This window comes from Corylus avellana, chromosome 7 (genome assembly GCF_965113065.1).
Source record: "Corylus avellana chromosome 7, dhCorAvel1.hap1.2, whole genome shotgun sequence".
In the NCBI taxonomy this organism is placed as follows: domain Eukaryota; kingdom Viridiplantae; phylum Streptophyta; class Magnoliopsida; order Fagales; family Betulaceae; genus Corylus; species Corylus avellana.
The window spans coordinates 10,877,287-10,896,667 of NC_142496.1; the positions used below are offsets into that span (position 1 = coordinate 10,877,287).

The 19,381-nt window shown below is 37.3% G+C and overlaps 1 protein-coding gene across 2 annotated transcripts; it reads right to left on the reverse strand.

Annotated features, from left to right (window-relative positions):
• Positions 1-5,091: 5,091 nt before the first annotated feature.
• LOC132184995 (BED zinc finger and hAT dimerization domain-containing protein) lies at positions 5,092-12,281 on the reverse strand. 2 transcript variants are annotated; one of them, XM_059598802.2, is made up of 6 exons: positions 11,981-12,281; positions 11,834-11,889; positions 10,731-10,803; positions 9,171-9,392; positions 7,978-8,849; positions 5,092-6,394 (listed from the first exon to the last, which is right to left on the reverse strand). In XM_059598802.2, exons 2-6 carry the CDS (start codon positions 11,843-11,845, stop codon positions 5,480-5,482), a joined length of 2,094 nt encoding a protein of 697 aa, XP_059454785.2. In that variant the 5' UTR covers positions 11,846-11,889; positions 11,981-12,281; the 3' UTR covers positions 5,092-5,479. The 2 variants fall into 2 exon arrangements, with proteins under 2 accessions (XP_059454785.2, XP_059454786.2); XM_059598803.2 differs by lacking the exon at positions 11,981-12,281 and having other exon boundaries at positions 10,731-10,799; positions 11,834-11,874.
• Between the last annotated feature and the right edge of the window lie 7,100 nt (positions 12,282-19,381).

Below are 19,381 nucleotides of genomic sequence, written 5' to 3' on the forward strand. Positions count from 1 at the left end.
ACCGGGTAGAATGGAATTTTTTGGAGGCTATTATGCGAAGGATGGGTTTTATGGAGAGATGGGTAAATCTTATCATGGCTTGTGTGCGTTCGGACAATTATTCCATTTTGGTGAATGGGGTCCCTGTGGGTCATATTTTTCCTTCTCGGGGAATACGACAAGGTGACCCTATATCCCCGTATCTGTTCTTACTTTGTGCGGAGGCCTTAAGCTCTCTCCTTACAAAGGCGGGGAAAACAGGATACATTGAAGGCGTCCCCACCTCTCGGAAAGGCCCTAGAATTAACCATCTATTTTTTGCGGATGACTCTCTTTTGTTTTGCAGAGCGGATTTGAGGCATTGGCATCGAATTACGGAGATTCTTTGTATTTATGAAGGGGCTTCCGGTCAACGACTAAATAGAGAGAAAACTGCTCTCTTCTTTAGTAGGAACACTGAGCCCCGAATGAAGCAAAAAATTTTGGAGGTGGCTGGTATCCCTGAGTCACAGAGGTTTGACACGTATTTGGGACTTCTCGCTCTTGTTGGGAGGGCTAAAGTGGCTGAATTCCAAGGAATTAAGGCACGGGTGTGGAAAAGGTTGCAAGATTGGAAGCTGAATTTTTTATCTCAAGCAGGCAAAGAGATTTTGATCAAGGCGGTGGTTCAAGCTATCCCAACCTATAGCATGAGCGTCTTTCTATTACCAAAGACATTGAGTTATGACATTAACTCAATGATGCAAAATTTTTGGTGGGGCCATCGGTCCAATGACAACCGTATTCATTGGATGAGTTGGGAGAAATTGGGAGTGGCAAAATCGTAGGGTGGTATGGGCTTCCGCGACTTATGTGTCTTCAATCAAGCTTTATTGGCCAAACAATGCTGGCGTCTTTGGACCTCTCCGGACAGCCTAACAGCAAAAATCTTCCAAGCCAAATACTATCCAAATTGTTCAATTTTGGAGGCACAATTGGGGACAAAACCTTCTTTTGCATGGCAGAGTATCCAAGGAGCTTGCAAGGTTGTCAATGATGGGTTGATTTGGCGAATTGGGTCCGGGTCCAAGGTCAGAATTTGGGGTGATAAATGGCTAAATAACCCATCCACTTATATGGTTCAATCTCCTCCAAGGATACTTAATGGTGCAGCAAAGGTGGAGGAGTTAATTAACCCAGATCGAAAGGGGTGGAACCTAACACTCATTGAGACAATTTTCAACGAAGAGGATTGGGCAGCCATTAATTCCATACCAATCAGTTTCACAAACCAACCGGACAAGTTGGTTTGGAGAGGAACTAAGAATGGAGTGTTCACGGTAAAAAGCGCGTATCATATGATGAAGGAACAAGAAAATGGGAACCAACCAGAAAGTTCTATCCGAAGGGGGCATACTGCCTTGTGGAAAGGAATCTGGGACATGCACTCTCCGAATGGTGTGAAAAATTTTATGTGGAGAGCTTGTAAGAACCTATTACCGACAAAGGACAATCTAATGAGGAAAAAGGTGGTTGAGGAACCTTTGTGTCCCATTTGCAATTTGGAGATTGAGTCTACGTTCCACGTTCTTTGGGATTGCCCTGCTGCTCGGGATGTGTGGGGGGGAAGCCGACTTTTTTTCCAAAAATGCTCCTTTCCCGGCCCAGATTTTTTCCAGGTGGCAGAAGCTGTTCTAGAACTCGGGGGTGAAAAGCTGTTTCGACTGTTCTCAGAAATCACACGAAGGATCTGGTTGAGAAGAAATGGCTGGATTTTTGATAAAACTTTCTCTCATCCAAATCAGATTACTCAAGACGCGGAACTGGCAGTGCAGGATTATGAAAAAGCAATGGAAACCGATGACCCAGCAAACAGGGATAGGCCGGAGCACCATTCCAGATGGGTTAAACCTGTTGGTGGATGGGTTAAAGTGAATGTTGATGCAACACTAGACAAGAAAGGCGGCAAAATGGGTTTTGGGCTAATCATGTGTGATCATGAAGGTCAAGTAATAGTGGCCAAGAGTATTATGAGGGTGGGAACCAGCAGCTGCAGAGGTATTGGTTGTCTACTTTGGTGTCATTTCTGGCCAGGAACAAAGAGTGCAACAACTGATTGTGGAAGGGGATGCTAAGCAAATAACAGATGCCATTCACGATGGGGGCCAAAATCATAGCCTTTTAAGCCATTTGATTGATGATGTTAGACTTGGTCTTAATGCAATCCCTAAGTGGAAAGTAGAGCATGTGAATCGTGAGGCGAATAAGGTGGCTCATAGATTAGCAAAATTGGCTCTTACACAAGCCAATGATATTGTATGGTTGGAAGAGGGTCCCCCTTGTATTCGAGACATTGTATTGACAAAGCAATTGCCTGGTCAATGATCCATTTATAATATAGACACATACAATTTTTTCAACAAAAAAAAAAAAAGATCATATTGTACAATATTAAACCTGATAATGTTGGGATCATATATATTATATATTATTTATATCAATAATATAAATGACCTGATATATATATATATATATATATATATATATATATATATATATATATATCGACGTGTCAAAACAGCACGTCAATAGTTACTGATGTGTCAAATCATTTGACACGTCAGTAAATATAAGATTAATTAGTTATTTATTTTAAAATGTTGTAAAATTAAATTGGATTCAAATTTACTGACGTGTGTTTTTCAACACGTCAGTAAATGTTGACGTGCCACTTTTGGCACGTCAAAAAAAAATTTGTTGACGTGCCACTTTTGACACGTCAGCATTTACTGACGTGGCAAAAAATTCCTACTGTTTGCCACGTCAAAAAATGGCCTTTTTTTTGTAGTGTTATGAAAATTTTCCAAGTGTTTGTCTTGGTTACCAATTTCAATTGTTTCCATTTACTTAATTCAATTAGAGTAAGTCTTTTAATTATTTCCTTGGGTGTTATAACAGTTATGGAGCATCTCATTGCTATTGTATAAAAGTAGATTTCTTTGCCATGTAGAAATCTTAGGACAAATTGCCGTGACTCAATTGGTGGAGATGAAGAAGGAGATGGGAGATGTTGAGAAGAATGTGGAGCAGATAAACTCCCATGTGTAGATTGTCCTTCATTGTGTGCTGCCTGAGAAAGACAAATAAATTGTCTTGATGTTCTTCTTGTTGTTGTTGCTTTCTTTTTCCTTTTTTTTTTTTTTTCTCTTCTGGGGGGGGGGGGGGGGGTGGGGGTTATATTGGTTAAAACACTATCTCTTGTTTATTGTTTTTGCTACATTTTTTTATGATGTTACCTTTGATACATTTGATATCTTGACACTATTTGGATATTTTTGTGGATGTATTGTTCCCTTTGTCATTTGGTGACAAAAAGGGGGAGGGTTTTGGGGGATTTTTTTTTTTTTTTTTTTTTTTTTGTTTGTTTTTGTTTTTCTAGACTTAATATTAGAATGACTTTTCATGTTTGGTGTATCTATCATGAATGGTTTTTTAATGTTATGTTACATTATTCATTTTGGTATACCTATTATGGATAATGGGATGGATATGCTGCCTATCATTTGTTTGTTGTATTGAAATTTGTTCTGAATTTTAAGTTCTTAAACTATTTCAATACTTGTTTATATCCTCATGCATGTAATGGGTTTGTTAAGTGTTTTGAGAATTTTCTTCAAGATTGTGTTTGACCTATTTGTGGTTCGGTAGATTAGTGCAAGTCTTGGAGGATTTTTGTAATTCATATGTGTCTATAAATGTTTTGTCACCGAATGGCTAAAGGGGGAATTTGTTTGGTTTTTAGTAGGCTCATTTGGTGTCCAAACCATGTTTTTATATTTATTGGGACATCAGTAGTTGCTATATTTAGGTATGTGTTAAAGAAGATGAAGACTCTAAGAAAAAAAGTACTGCAACTGATGTCTACACGGGATAGACATGAGAGTACATGTTCTTTGCCGTGTTTCTTGATGTAGGACATGCCTCTGTTATTGAAGCTGATGTCCGAACATGAATATTGATGTCCAGGCATGCTAGAGATCCGAGAGCTCATGTTCCAACTTATCTTCGGACATGGCTAGGTCAAAGAGGCATCATTGAAGCTGATGTTCAGACATGGAGGTCACATGTGCAGATATGAAGGATGTCCGGGAGCGTATATTCCCACTCATGTTGGCAAATGTTCGGACATGAAGGCATGATCCGGCATAAAACCCTAATCATGTCTGTACATGCTCTTTACATGTCCGGATGCCGTGATGTAGAATTGAATTTGCAGTTTATTTTAAAGGTTGTTTTGCTCAATACTTGGTTGTTGTCTTGCACAATTTTTGAGGAGCTTCATAGGAGTCCAGAGAGCCATTTGGTACCAAGCATAGCTATTGGTGTACTCGTACACAATGTGCTTGGGGTGTGCCAAGAGGTTGTTCGCTTGAAGTGAAGACTCTTGGAATATTGATCAAACCACGGTGCTGCTACATCAACTGCTCATCAACGAAAGGCTACTAGCGGTTTGATAAGGGAATCAATCAGAAGAAAATAAGCTAGTGAGAAACTGGAGCCTACTAAGGAAGCAGGGTAGTGAAGAGCTCATTTGCGCATAAGAGTCTAGAACTACAAAGGGCTGTAAGTATCTTGTCTATTTAGTATTCTTCTATTAAAATTTTCTGGGTTTGGCTGTCCCAAAAAGGTGTTACTTTTGAGTGTCAAAAGGTTTCCTATTCTCCAACAAAAATTGTTGTTGACGTGTATCAAAGTTTGAATTTTTGTTGGTGGTTTGATTATTGTTATCATTGCAGTTGTTTTTAATTTTTAAATTATTATATTCCTGCATTGTTATTGATTGAACCTTGAGTTTGGAGGTCTAAACTTGCTTTTCATCCTTCATACAGCCGCCGTGAACAAATATTTGTCCTCCATTTTTTTCTATGCAAACATATATTGTTTACTATTATTTTCTTCGTCTTTTTGTAGAAGTCACTCTTGTACAACTCTTATATCCCTCCAAAAATGAGGTAGCTTTTAAAATTACTATTTAATCAAAAATCAATAATAATAATCAATCACAAACACAATAGTAATTTTAAGAGCTACATAATTTTTGAAGGGACACAAGAATGACTTCTTACATTACTCCATAAAATCACTATGTTTGATAACAAAGAGGGTAAAAGAAAACAACCACAAGATTTGCTAAGTTGCTTCACAGCATTACTCGTATTTTCAATTAATCAGATACACTTACTCCTGCGTTTCCCTCTTGGTTAGCGTTCTTCCGTTCAACTGTACATCAATACATCGTGTTCTACATACAACAAAAGTGAAAATGTGTATTGCACACCCATTCCCCTCATCTGAGTTGGAAGGTAAATTACAAGTAGCCATCTCAGGATATGACTAAAAGCTCTGTGCCGTCTCTCCTTTCTTATTTTTCTCATTTTTTTGGTCAAGAGGTCCTCTCTTTGTTTATGGAAATGTACAGACAATATCCATAAGACAGTACCAAGCAATGCTGTCTCTGTTATCATTTTTGTTTCTTGTCAGAACCAGCATTACTATTATCTGCTGCTGCAGCAGCTGCCAATTCCATCAATCTCTCATAGTCTATCTCAGTAGACTTGAACTTTAACTTGATTCCTCCATGGGTCCATGATCTGATACAAAGGAGCGCCTGAGCAGTATCATGTGGCATACAAATTCGTTGCTTATCTATCTCATCACCTTTGCTGCAGAACAACTCTTCAGGTGCTACAGAAGTTGCCTGCACAGTCAAGAAATCTCGAGCCATCAGAGAAAGCCGTGGGTAGCGCGTGCTATTGACCTTCCACCACTCCAGGACATCTGTTGGTATTGGAGCTGGTTGCTCTGACAGATACTGTGTGAGTTCATCAGTGGCAGTACTCATGCTCACCCTTCGTTTCTTCCGAGCAATTTCTTCTGCAAAAGAGACACTCCCTCCATCTTCAATCTCTGGAGCACTGTATCCACTAGTCATGGATGCAAAGTGGCTGGCAGAATAATTTCTCATGAAATGGGTTCTTGCTTCCTCAAGATAATTTCCTGAGCTGAGACTCTCAGGAATTAGCTCTCCCTTGATTCGAGGATCAAGAATTGCTGTCATATATGTAAATATATTGCAAACTTGGTTATTGTAGTTTCTGGCCTTTATGGCCATGTCTTCGGCAGCATTCTTTAGCCAGTCTGGGCTGTGACGGGATTCTCTGCAGACAGCAATTGTTTCAGAGATGTGATCCATGAAGAATAGAACCAGCCCAATTGTGGGCACCTTGTTTGTGCATATGTTGGTTGTGGTTTTGTAGAAGGGTTCTAAATATTGATGCACGATATTGACTGCATTCTTCTCTGCGGAGCTCAGCATCCTATTACTGCCAAGAGTCTCCTCATACTTCCTGATAACAGCATCCATAGACTTACTGGCCTGTGTCATGTAAAATCCTAGTACATCAATAGGCACTTTATTAATGCATACGTGGCACACGCACATACAGACACCAAAACACGAACACAGGGAGGCTATATTAGGCAATTATTCTACCTTTATCAATAGCAACTATTCCAGGAAAATTAAAACATCTAATGCTATCTTTTTTTTTCGACAATCATTGGCAGATATGGATGCGTATCTTGATGGTGAATAATCAGGCAATTGTTTTACCCAATTAAAATTGGGAGGATCAAACAAATAAATTAGTAAACAGAGAGAAAAATTTCACCCTTGGCATGCATCCCCATATTTCAAAACCAATGTGTTATTTGCAGAGTTCCTTTATCCACTGAAGTTCAACACAGTCGTTAAAAGTAGTTTATATTGTAGCTACTGGCTGTTTTCTCCAAATGGAACCACTGCATTCTTATTGAACTCACCAAATTTAACTTTTCTCTAAAAATTTGAAAAAACTCACAAAAAAATCCATTTAACAAACTCTCTACTCGATGTTAAATTTAACTCTTGTTAGTAATGCTCTCTAAATGTAAAGAGTCCAAAAGTGAAAGTTATTTATTTTTTTAATGCTCTTTCTCTTTTATACTTCTTCTTTCCTCTCAATTAAAATATATTTTTCATGCAGACTCCAAAAGTTGGTTTCATCAATAAAATAGAATATTTAGTTAAAGTAAATAAATATTTAGAGAGTTTGATAGTTAGCGGCTTTGAAAAGTGGCTAACTAAATTAATTAAAGTGGATTTTTAAAGTTAAATTTTGAGAAATTTTAAAGAGCTCTTTTATTTATTTATTTATTTATTTTTATGACAGAGAACCTCAACAAGGCACTTCGGACCCACCTTTGCAAAGTAAGCCTTGGACCCATACACTGCACCCTCGGAAGTTTTTCTACAGAAATTAGAGTAAATCGCTGGCTTTTACACCAAGGGGTGTCGCCTCAAAGGAAAGTTTGCACCTAGCAAATCTCGAACTTGGGATTTATGGAGTGATACTCCCTAAGACCACAAGTCTCAACCATTAGGCCAATCCCTTGGGTTTAAAGAGCTCATTGTGAATGTTCATCATCCTGATGTTAAACTTTTGGCCATAGATGCCAAGTTCTACTCACAAAGTTCCATTTCTTAACTACACCCAGTCCTTAATTACTGTACTTCTAAACTTCCTCAATTTCGACTAAATACTGCAGGCAAAGTCCCATTCCTTATCAAAGCATTCTTCTAAAATTTTGATAATTTCTTCACTTTTTTCTCTAAGGGGGGAAAAACAAATATTTGAAGTACCAGCATCAAGCAATTATAGGTTTTGGCTTGCTGGTTTTACAATCTTGGTTATTGAAATCATAAGTGGTTTTGTTTTCTTACTTTTAATTGTAATCTATCAAAATAATGTTTGAAGATGGAAAAGAATCTAACTCGAAGGTAAATATTTCAGGTAAAAGGATATAATTTTCATGTGTATTATACACAGCTATTTGGCCAAAAGTTTAAATAAATAGCCTTTTCATTAGTGCATTTCTCATATCTTAAACCAGGAGGGTTTCAATGACAAAAGCAAGTACCTTGCGCACAATATCTAGCATCTGGTAATTGCCACTCCACCTTGCTGAAGCATCCAGTGGAAACTTCCAACTACCTTCTTGATATGCTGTAGCTAACTGAATAAAATCATCCGATATCTCTGAGGATGCATTTAATTCTAGTACAAACTCCCGGATCTTAGAGATTACTGGTTTTGTGGTTCTCAATCCGTCATCTATGATCAAGTTCAAAGTACGAGCAGCACAAGGGATGTAACAAAAAGGCCCTCCTTTCTGACCATCCAAGCCCTCTTTCAATGAATGGCAGGCATGGATGGCAGTTTGACTGTTATCATGAGTGCAGGAGAGGACTCTATTTTCTATATTGTACATCTTAAGAACCTTCACCAGGGAGTGATATATCTCGGTATCCCCACAAGGGTGAGGAATGTGACAGATATCAAGAAGAACCTTTTGGAAGGACCAGTTCTCATCAATCCATTGGCATGCCACACTCATATAATAAATTTGTTCATAGGAAGTCCAGAAGTCTAGTGTAATGGATACCTTTGAAGAAACCTGTTCCAAAGATGCTCTTACATCTTCCTGCATGCTTCTGAAAACTTCCCGAAATACTGCTTTATACTTCTCACCTGGCCAGAGTTGTATTGATGGGTTCAGAAACTTATAGGAGTTTGCCAACCACTTTTCTTCCAATGTCGAAGGAGGCAGAGAAGCTACAATGAGCCACTTAATGAGCAACCAATTTAGATGATCATAATCCACCTGGGGAGGTTTCCCTTGAGGTTGAGATTTCCTGATTACAGTGATGGGCTGTGGTGCTGAATTGCTGACAACATCCCCTGACTTATCGTATCCTGGATGCCGATTACTCAGGTGCCTTCCCAAATTGCCTTCACGAATAAAAATGCATGATCATCACTAATAGGCTCAAGCCCAGAGACAGATCTAGGAAAGATACACTGGATTGCTACGAGGGAGGCCGGGGCGGGGGATAGGGGAAAGCGGGGGGAATAGGCCATTCCACACATTAAATGTTTCCCTATAAGCTTGTGACATGTTCATTGGCTTAAAACGTGAATATAAAATAAAAAGCAAGATGCAAATCTAGTTATCAAATGCCCATTTGTGCTGCAATACTCATCACATGTTGAGATTGAGTGCAACAACACAACAACAATATCCAAGAAATGAGGTACAGAAAAAATTATTACCAGTGGCAGTCGCAATAGAATAACTCTGTCCACAAAATTTGCACCTCCGACTTTTCCCATCAGGAGCTGTTTCAAAAAACTTGAGATAAACTGATGTCATTGTCTTCTTTCTCGGTTTCGCTGAAGTAATAGCATTTGCCTTTTCTGAAGAACCCAATCCAATATCTATTTGATCAATGCTTGGAATGATTGCAATATCCATCATAGATTTGGGTTCCATATCTAAACCAAGAAGCAACAAACAGAAAAAATCATAGATTCATTGGTTATTCATTATTGAAAGCTCACCATCAGAAAGCCATCAGGAGAGTTACTGGTAGACATCAGGAGAGTTATTTGCAGTCAATGATCTTTTTTTTATTTTTTTTTTATTCTCCTAACAGCATGTCGGGAGATCTAAAGACCAATAAAAGAAACATCCAATTTAAACAAATTGACTCATATGCATGTTAAGATGTTCAAAAACTTAATAATAACCGTAGATCTAGAATAAGTCCCTGAGAGCTAGATTTCAGCGCACAGAAACTGGTATAGTCCATCAATTCTTGGCAAGCTTTCTCATTTCCCATCAAGAATGTGATACACTTTAACTACTGAACAAGTCTGGTAATTATATACTTTCCCTTGTGAAAGACACCAACCTAATCCGACTGTTACGTTCAGTTTGTGCTTTGGTATTTTATCATTAATTCTCATGTTCTCATTGTTTTCTCAGCACAACTTCCTCTACGCAGGTGGTCTGTTGAATTGGATCAATATACTCCCTTCTATTTAAAAACAAAAAAAGGATTCCTACCTCCATCTACTCTAATCCCCATAAATCAACCCCAAATACTTGCATTAACACAGGTTGATTAGAAATTTCTACTATCCCAATAGGAAGAACATCCTTCAGAACACTTCAACATATTTCCTACTGCAAAATTTATACTGTAGAAATCTGTTTTTTTTCTTCTTCTTTTTGTAAATTAGTTTTTATATATAATATATTCATGTACTCAAGTTTAACAGCAGAAAATATAAATGGAACACTTCAGATTTTGTGAAACTGCTTATTAGTAGCCATTACCAAATAAAAGAAATATATGAACCTTGGTTTTGAATAAAAATTCCTAAGCAACAGCCAAACATTATCATATATCCAGGCATAATTCAGGCATAATAATTGATCCAGAATAATTTTTTCATCCCTTGCTTTTGGTAATTAAGAATTTTTGTAGAAATAGTCAAGTAAACATCCATCATATTAGGAGGTACGAAAGTTGATCCACATCAATCTCTTCCTTGCTTTTAGTATCTTAAAATGTTTGACATGTTTTTCACTATTTTTTAATTTTGTGTAACATTTTCATACATGAAATTGACCTTCTATATAGTATGCAGCACAAATAAACAGGATGCAGGACAACATTGTTGGATTGTCAGCATCTCATTTTAATTGTAAATACACAATGGCAGTAGCCAAAACAAAGACCAATTCATCACAGTACCTTAACATATGATGCCATTTTTTCTTTCACGAATAACAAAATCGTAAGCATCATATATCAATTTCGGTACCTTTGAAAGATTTAAATGTGTTATTTGCAGTCCAGTCCATTTGGTTCCCTGCCTTCCCACTAACTGTTCCTGTCTGAAAGTCCAACATTAATAATGAGAGAACAATTAACATTTCAAAACGGAAATTGTAAATATTCCTCAAACATGAATCCATACCATGCTAGAAACTAACAAAAACATGGATACTTTTCAATTCATGAAACAATTAAACATCAATGCAAAAGGTGCGTTCCAACTAGGACGATATAATTCAATCAAAACAATTTGTTTTGAATATGCTGAAGCATTCCAACTAGGGATGATATAATTCAATCAAAATAACTTGTCTTTAATATGTTGAAGCGTTCCAACTACGGATGATATAATTCAATCAAACAATCTACACACTAAGGTCAAACACAAGGCCTCTAATCATGCAACCTACACATACATATACAGCATGTTAAAGATACAAATAACCCATTACGCGACAAACAACAGGAGGCACTCACACCAGCAAGATCATAAACCAAACATCATACTTTCACCATTTGTTAAGGAGTATAACATCTTGGGAAATTCTCAAGCGAGACTATGATACACATGTTCCTAAAAGCCTAAACCGATGGATTTAGATCCAAGTGTATTATATCAACCACTCAAGTTTGTTGTTTCGAAGTGAGATTCTCCACTATACTAGAAACTCCAACACCATTCAATTAATACTCAAAAGACAAAAGGAAACAAACAAATATTTCTCAAAAATATTTTTTGATAAGTAATAACCAATCTTTTTAAAAGTGTAAGGCGCCCCAAATCAAAACAATTTTCTCAGAAATGTTCATTCCAAAATACATATATATGCATAAAGTCCCAAATAAAAGTTCTTACAATCAAGAAACCCCATTTTGAACTCCAAATTTACATTTCATAATCTCTATTCCTAGAACAACTAAAAGCATAATTTTTTAAAAAATAAAAAATAAGTAAAAACTGGAACTGGTCAGCTAGGCAATCAGAGTAGTAGGAAGTAAGAGATGCTCAAATGAACCATGCGATCATTACTACTAGCTAAAGAAGCTTTAACATTACCAGTAACAGCTCTCTACTTTTTAGTTTCTTACCCCAAAATTCATTAGAATCCTCCTTAATTCAATTTCTCAGTGCTAAGAAACACAACCTGAAATTCAAACAAAACAACATCAACAACAACAACAAAAATGGTTAATTTCTTGGAGGAGTGGGTTAGCCAGGTACTGTGGATGACTCACCATGGAGCACTGAATTGAGGTCTGTGCACGGCTTCTCTGGTTGGAGGCCAAGCATCACGAAGAGCGCTCAGAAAAAAGAGCGAGGAAAATGGAGGGAGATCGAAGGTGGAAAGCAAGGATCGGCGGGGCTAGATCTGAGCCGGATGGATCTGAGCCGAGAGAGAAAGAGAGAGAAATTAAAGGAAGAGAGATAAAGCAAACAGATCAGCTTTGACTGCGCAGAGCCTCTCAGCCGCGACGCCTACTCGTACAGACACACACACAGAGATCAACTCGAGCACGCTCGGCCCAATGCTCTAGCTTTACGCCACCGTTTCGGTGGGTTTTATTTACGTTTTGAGAGAGAAATGTGAAGGTGGCTCGGCTGGTGGGTTTGTGAATGAGACTCAGGTGCGAGTCTGGAGACGACACCGAGCCAGCTTTGTGTTTCAAGTTTTGTGGTGTGTTTTTGCGAAGCCCCAGGCCCAGCTAGTTTTGGTTTCGGCTCTAAACCCGTCAGCCTCGCTCCATGTTGTAACCCATTTTCAAATAAAACGTTCAAATTGGAGGTTTATCGTAGGGGAAAAACTTCACAAAATATCATGAATTTTTACTTGTTTTAAAATTACTCTATCGAAGTTTAAAAATTTTTAATTTACGGTATTGAAATTTTTAATTTTTTGCAATGTCCCTTATCCATTAAGATTTTCCCTTAAATATTGTAAGAATTTCTAAAATACCCCTCTTTTATAAATATTAATTCCTAATAATAATAATAATGATGTCAGGATTTTTTTTAAAAAAAATATTGTATCCCTCTTAATTACTTTGATCAAAAAAATGTTGGATACTATAATTTTACCCAATAAATACTTTGTTGAGGATAAGGTTGAGGTGTTATTCTTCAGTACAGTCAGAACACAAATGTTTATTTGTATTGTGTCGAATGTTCGTGGCTAGGATTACAAGTGAACGTTTGTCTATACTTTGTTGAACGTTCGGGCCTAGGGTTCCATCCGAACGTTTGTTTGTCTAACCTCAAACATTTTGCTGAGACAATGAGTTAACATTCTTTCCTTTAAAACAAACCCTAACAAACCTAGTAGTCCAACCAAAGCTCACTTATTCCTAATTAATATTTCAAGGTATTACAATGATTACTTAAGTATATGTCTTAAATTTCTTGCTAAATGTATCATTTTTCCCAAACTGACACGATTATTGTGTTATTTGGTCTTAATTTGTCCAAAAACTTCATGTTTAAAACTTAATGTTTTCTACATAATTTGTCATAATTGCTTGCATGTCGTAATTTGTCCAAAACTTCATGTTTAAAACCTTATTGATGTTCAGTCAACAACTCCCGCAATGTTTTCTGCAAACTATTAACTATTCTGATTCATTACTTACAAAAATTGGATTCACTACATGAGTTGGTAATTACTTACTAAGTTGTAGACTTATATGATTTTCCACATGTAAAACATTATTGTTTTACAAATTAGCATGTGATAGTTCCAAGAGTAAAGACTAGATGCATTCACAAAATTTTAAGTTGCAATGTAGAACCTTGTGGAGACAATTTTATGTATATTCTTCTACTTGTTGCATTTAGGAAATAGTATACTTTTTTGAGGCTATTGTATTCATAGAGGCTCTGGTGTGTACTAGTGTTGTAAGAGGATGAGAGAAAAAAAAAAAAAAAAAAAAAAAGAAAAAAAAAAGGTAAATGTGATTGATCTTTCATCAATATTACATTTGTACTGAATAATTCTAATATTATGGTAGTAAATGTAGCGTCTCAGATTAATTACCATTTAATTAATTTGGGGGTGTTATACAATTGATTCTGTAGTTGACAGAAGGAGCACACCCTTGAGTAAGCTCAAAAAATACAAAAGACCTTTCTAGCACTTTTGTCATTATAAAACATAGGTTATCCAAAAAAACACTTGGTATATGCAAAAATCACATCACGCGACTGCTTCCAAAATAATAGTAAGTTCATGGATATGACTAGAATACATACATTTACATGCAGTCATATAGTTTTTCTATTTTCAATGCATGCAATCAATGCTCCCCCAACATGCCTAGAAATTTACGGTTTGATAAATCGCTAGCAATCTAGCAATCTAGCAATGTTATTGTTGTTGGGTGACCTAAAGTACTCTTCAAAAAAAAAAAAAAAAAAAAATGAAACCACCACTTTAACTAACTTTTGTAGACTCTTTATGGTGATGCTTTCTCCAATCCTCGTGTATTCATCTATAAAATTTGTTGTAACACTATATGCAACCATCCAAAGTGTTACAGTCATCTTATGAAGGGAAGATAAACTGAGCCTTCTAAAACCATCTCTTTTTTGGACAAAATGAGGTTCATGAGCTTCTACCATAGATTGAATGTAGAGAAAAAGAAAATGACTCATCCAAAATCTCCTTCAAAAATATTTGTGAGGATATGTTGGCGTTCAACTAAATAGCTGTGATCGTGTAATGTTGAATAGAATAACAATGTGATGTTGATCCTCTCTCGCTATCCAATCCTTCTTCCATTGCAAGTTTTGTAATTATCTCCAACTCTTCATAAGCATTTTTACGAAAAAGAGAGCGAGCCATAAAGAGATAACAAAGAATTGAATGAAAATTGGAGAGGAAATGATCTTATTTATACTAATGAAAGCATATGACTGTTGAAAAATGACCATTTGTAAATATGACCATTGGAATAAATAGTAAATTAATAACGAATAAAGAATAAAGAATAATATTTAAATGGAATTGAGAAAGATTTAGAGAATTGAATATGGAATGCTTTTGAAAAATAGGTATCTAAAATAAACAAAATTTCTAATCAAGTTTTAGCTAAAAAATAGCTAGTTCAGTGTGAATTCTCCTAGAGAACTAATTGTGATCTAATTGCTTCTTGCTATTAAAATAGCAAGAGAAGATTGTGCTAATTCATCCCTCTCTTTTGGTAGTTTAGCTTTTCTATTTATAATTGTGTACATAGTGTAGTTTAGTAATGAAATATACATCATATATGCAAAGCAATTACAGATAAGAAAACTTCTGGCTGGCATACAGGTATCCTCTGGTTGGCACATCTTGAAATTGATTTGGCTTGTGTGAATGCTTCACTAGCCCCCCTCAATTTGAATAGTGAAGATGCAACACTGAGATTGTTCCATAAGAAGCAAAATCTTGGAGAAGGCAAATGCATTGTGAGGATATCTGCTAGTTAATCTTTGCTGGACAGGAATCAAACATGTAGAGTTGTTTTAGCAATGCGATTGTGAATGAAATGATAGTCAATTTATATGTGCTTCGTGTGAGCGTGATACACTGGATTAGAGGACAAATAGGTTGCTCCATTGTTATCACACTAAAGAGTAGAGGCTGAATGTAGAAACACCCCGAGGTCTTGAAGAAGGTATTGAATCCACATTAATTTAGCAGTGGCGTTTGCCATGGCTTTGTAATCTGATTCAGTACTTGATCTTGAAACCGTGGGTTGTTTTTCGGAGCTTCAACAGATCAAGGTTTTGCCAAGGAAGATGTTGTAACCTAAAGTGGATTTGTGGTCATCCAGGCAGCCAGCCCAATTGGTGTCAGAAAAGGCAGTTCGGTGCATAGATTGGCTTTTGTAGATTGACAATCCATGAGTGATCATATATTTTAAGTACCAAAGCATTCATTTTACTGCAAACCAATGATCTTCACGGGGGTCATGCATGAACTGGGCCACTATTTTTACTGCAAAAGCAATGTCGGGACATGTGAGAGATATATATTGAGGTGCCCCAGCGGTGCTTTAGTACAACATTTTGTTAGTAATTGAAGGTCCCGTGAATTTGTTAAGAATGGCTAAGGAAGACATTGGTGATTTCACAGACATGGTAAGAGTCATATTGGTGCGGCTTAAGATGTCCAAGATGTATTGTTGTTGCGAGAGAAGTAGGCATTCAGCGATTTGACTGAGTTCAACATCTAGAAAGAAATGCAAGTGGCCTAAATCTTTGATGGGGAAATCTCTAGATATCGTTGCAATGAGTTAGGTTAACACGTCATTGCTGGAACTTGTGAGGATAATGTCATTGATGTAATCTAGTGCAAATATTCAGACACCTTTAGCTTGATACATGAATAAGGAACTAGTGGAGTTAGACCCATAAAAGCTTAGTTCAAATAGCCGTGTGCTCAACCAAGAGAACCAAGTTCTTGGTGCCTGTTTAAGACCGTAAATGTCATTTTTAACCTGCAAACCACATAAGGATGTTAAGGATGAGAGAAGCCAAGTGGTTGGGACATGTACATTGTTTCAGATAAATTGCCATGAAGGAAATCATTACTTACATCAGATTGCCGAAAAGGCTAGTCAAAGGATACTGCTAGAGAGAGCACAATTCTAATGGTGACTGGTTTAACCACAAGGTTGAATGTCTCTTCAAAATCAATTACAGGCTATTGGTGGAATCCCTTGGTGACAAGGTGAGCCTTATACCGTTCCACGCTGCCATTAGCTTTCCTTTTAATCTTGAAAATCTATTTGGAGCCAACAACATTAATGGAGGATTGATATGGAACCAAGGTCCATGTCTATTATACCCCGAAAAAAAAAAACACATTTTTTAAAAGATAATGATTTACTAAATGGTTAATGTTTTCATAAAACAAGGTTTTATAAACCAAAAGACCTAAACTGTTCACAAGTAGCCCAACTCCTAGATCCTTTTAGAAGCAAAACCCAAAAACCACCCTTACTAGCCGAACGTATGCTAAGGGACCACCCGAGCATATGCTCTTAACCTGAGTGTGAGTGTATGCTACGGGGACCACCACGAGCGCTCATTGACCAGTCTTCGAGCCATTAGGCAATATCCCAAACGTACACCTGAACCCTTTTATCCATTGTATAATAATACCCGAACGCTCGCCCAATAGCACCCAAGCGCTCGTTGACAATTTGAAAAGCAATTTTAACCCATTCTCCACCTTTTTAGACCAAAACACACCCCAAGCCCTTATATAATCCATACCCTTCGACTTCAGCCTCTCCTTACACCAAGAAAAACCCTGACCCTAGTTCAAGAACTGATTTGGAGAGAGAGAAAGGAGATCTTGGAGCCTTGTCATCTTCTAAGGTAACTTCTTGTCCAAATAGTTAGCAACTGAGGTATACTTCTCATTTTGTGTCCATAGAAGTTTTAAAGATGCTTTAGTAAGTTCTTGCGCCTATTTTCTTACGAAGACCAAAAACGTTTTAAAGAGCTTTAAACCGCCTTTTATTGCTTGGGTTTGCATGATAGCATGATGTGTTACTTTGCATGTGTTTACTAGGAGCCTAGAATGCGTTATACCGCACCTTAGAAGCATAAGACCCCGTTTGGAGCTTCTGGCCGAGAGTTCAACTCCTTGGCCGAATGTACGCCCATGGGGTTGAGCGTTCGCCTGGAGAGCAGGACGTACGCCCAGTAACCGAAATAGTTGAGTTTAGGGTTTTGACAACCCCTTTCGCTTGTCAGAAACTTATTGTCTCACTCGGAGAGTTCTCTAATGCTGCTTATAACGATGTGTCATATTTTGTTATAGCAAGGATTTGTGATGTCGGAGGACTCAGGCGAGTGTACGAGGTAAGTAAACACTTATGACTGCTTTCCTTAAAAACGTGCGATATATCAGCTAACTGAGCACGCGTATGATATGAGTATGCCTATATTTTACACAACTTGGTAACTGATTTAATTATTGGTTGATAAGATACATTGTATGACATGGTACATTGGTATGTGCAGTATAATGACCATGGGCTTACTATATAGGCTTGATTCTATGGTCAACCTGTGTATGGATGTGATGTATAGGCCTTGGATCCAATGGTTATTTCGTGACAGGTGCAGCCTTCATGGGCGGGTCACTACAGGACGTACATCATTAGTAGTTTGGGCCACCCGAGGTTGGACTCAGTCGGGCTACTAGTGTTATGGACGATTGCGTACAATGGTCAAGGCACTGGCATTGTATTATAAGTCACTCAGAACAGTGCCAACCTTGCTGAGAAGGGATAATATCTCGGGTAGACTATATATGATAGTATGACATATAAAGCATTAGTTTTCTGCATTGAAATACTTAGGCGATTGCCATTGGAAGTACACCATCTTTTGTCAACAAAATAATACTTTTACGGTGTATTAACAAAGACAACACATCTTGCAAATTTTTACCAAATTGCACGTTTAATTCTATAAACTAGCTCATGTCGTACCCATTGTAAGGTTTACTTTCTAAATCTTTACACTTACGCAATTATTGCATCTTGTAGGATACCCATCCTTAGAAATAGGCGAGTGACAAGGTTGCCACTACGGATCTATGTAAGACCAGAAATGTTCATGTTTTCAGGTTTGATTAGATTGTTATTAGTTGCTCTGTGTCTAAGTATTGAGGATTATACTTGTTCCCTTGGTGAATATTGATAAGTGCTAAAATATATGTATTTTAGCCCTTTAACTTATATTTGTTAATTCCTTAGTTTTGTTTGTTTGTGCTATTTTTTTTTTCTTTTATGTGTTTTTATGTTTTTGTAGGCTTTTGGAAGAAAATTAAGCACTTCTAGAAAGTTCGAGCATTAAAGAGCAAATTTGGGAAATGCTAGAGGTTTTGATAGTGCGATCAATTGTAGGGGACCTGCACTCGAGCACACTACCAAAGAGGTCCAGATCAGCGAGCAAGGCATGCGTTCGTGCGCACAAGAGGAGACTCGATCACAGACGTGCGATCGACCGCACACGGATTGTGATCGAGCACACCCATGTGCTAGTGAAAAGACAGCTGCGGCCAGAATTCCCTTTCCTTCCATATTAGGATTTTTCCAAGTCCCACTTGTAATAGAACTAAACCCTACGAATTTTCTAGGTTTACTAAGGGCTCTAGGATTTCTCTAGGACTATAAATAGACCTCTAGGCCTCACAATTCAACACACAACTTCGGAGAGAGGAGAATTTGGAGGCTACTTCATGGAGATGTTTTCGGTTCTCTCTTTCCCTTTTCTTTTAGCTTTATTTTAATTATGTGTAACTAATTACTTTAGTAGGGCTAGATTGAAGCCCTAATTATGTTTATTTAATATTTCAATATTGGTGCCTTTGTGATAATCATATTGTGATGCTTAACTTGATTAATTCATGTTTTATCGAATTCCTCATATGAATGTGTTTGGCCAACATATGCATGTGATATGGATTAGTTATTTAAGTCATTTTGGATGATCGTGTCTTGGGCTTAATAGAGTGACAACAGAATCTCCTCACAGGTTCTTAGGTTAATCAACATGGAAAACCGGAAGTATACACCCATACCCTAGGCCTCATGTGTTTGTCAATTTCCATAGATTTATGCTTTCTTAAAGAACAACTT

Coding starts and splice junctions, on each gene's coding strand:
- LOC132184995 (XM_059598802.2), bottom strand. Junction 9,393..10,730: donor CACATTTAAATCTTTCAAAG/GTACCGAAATTG, acceptor TTCTTGGTTTAG/ATATGGAACCCAAATCTATG. Junction 6,395..7,977: donor TGCTAGATATTGTGCGCAAG/GTACTTGCTTTT, acceptor TACATGACACAG/GCCAGTAAGTCTATGGATGC.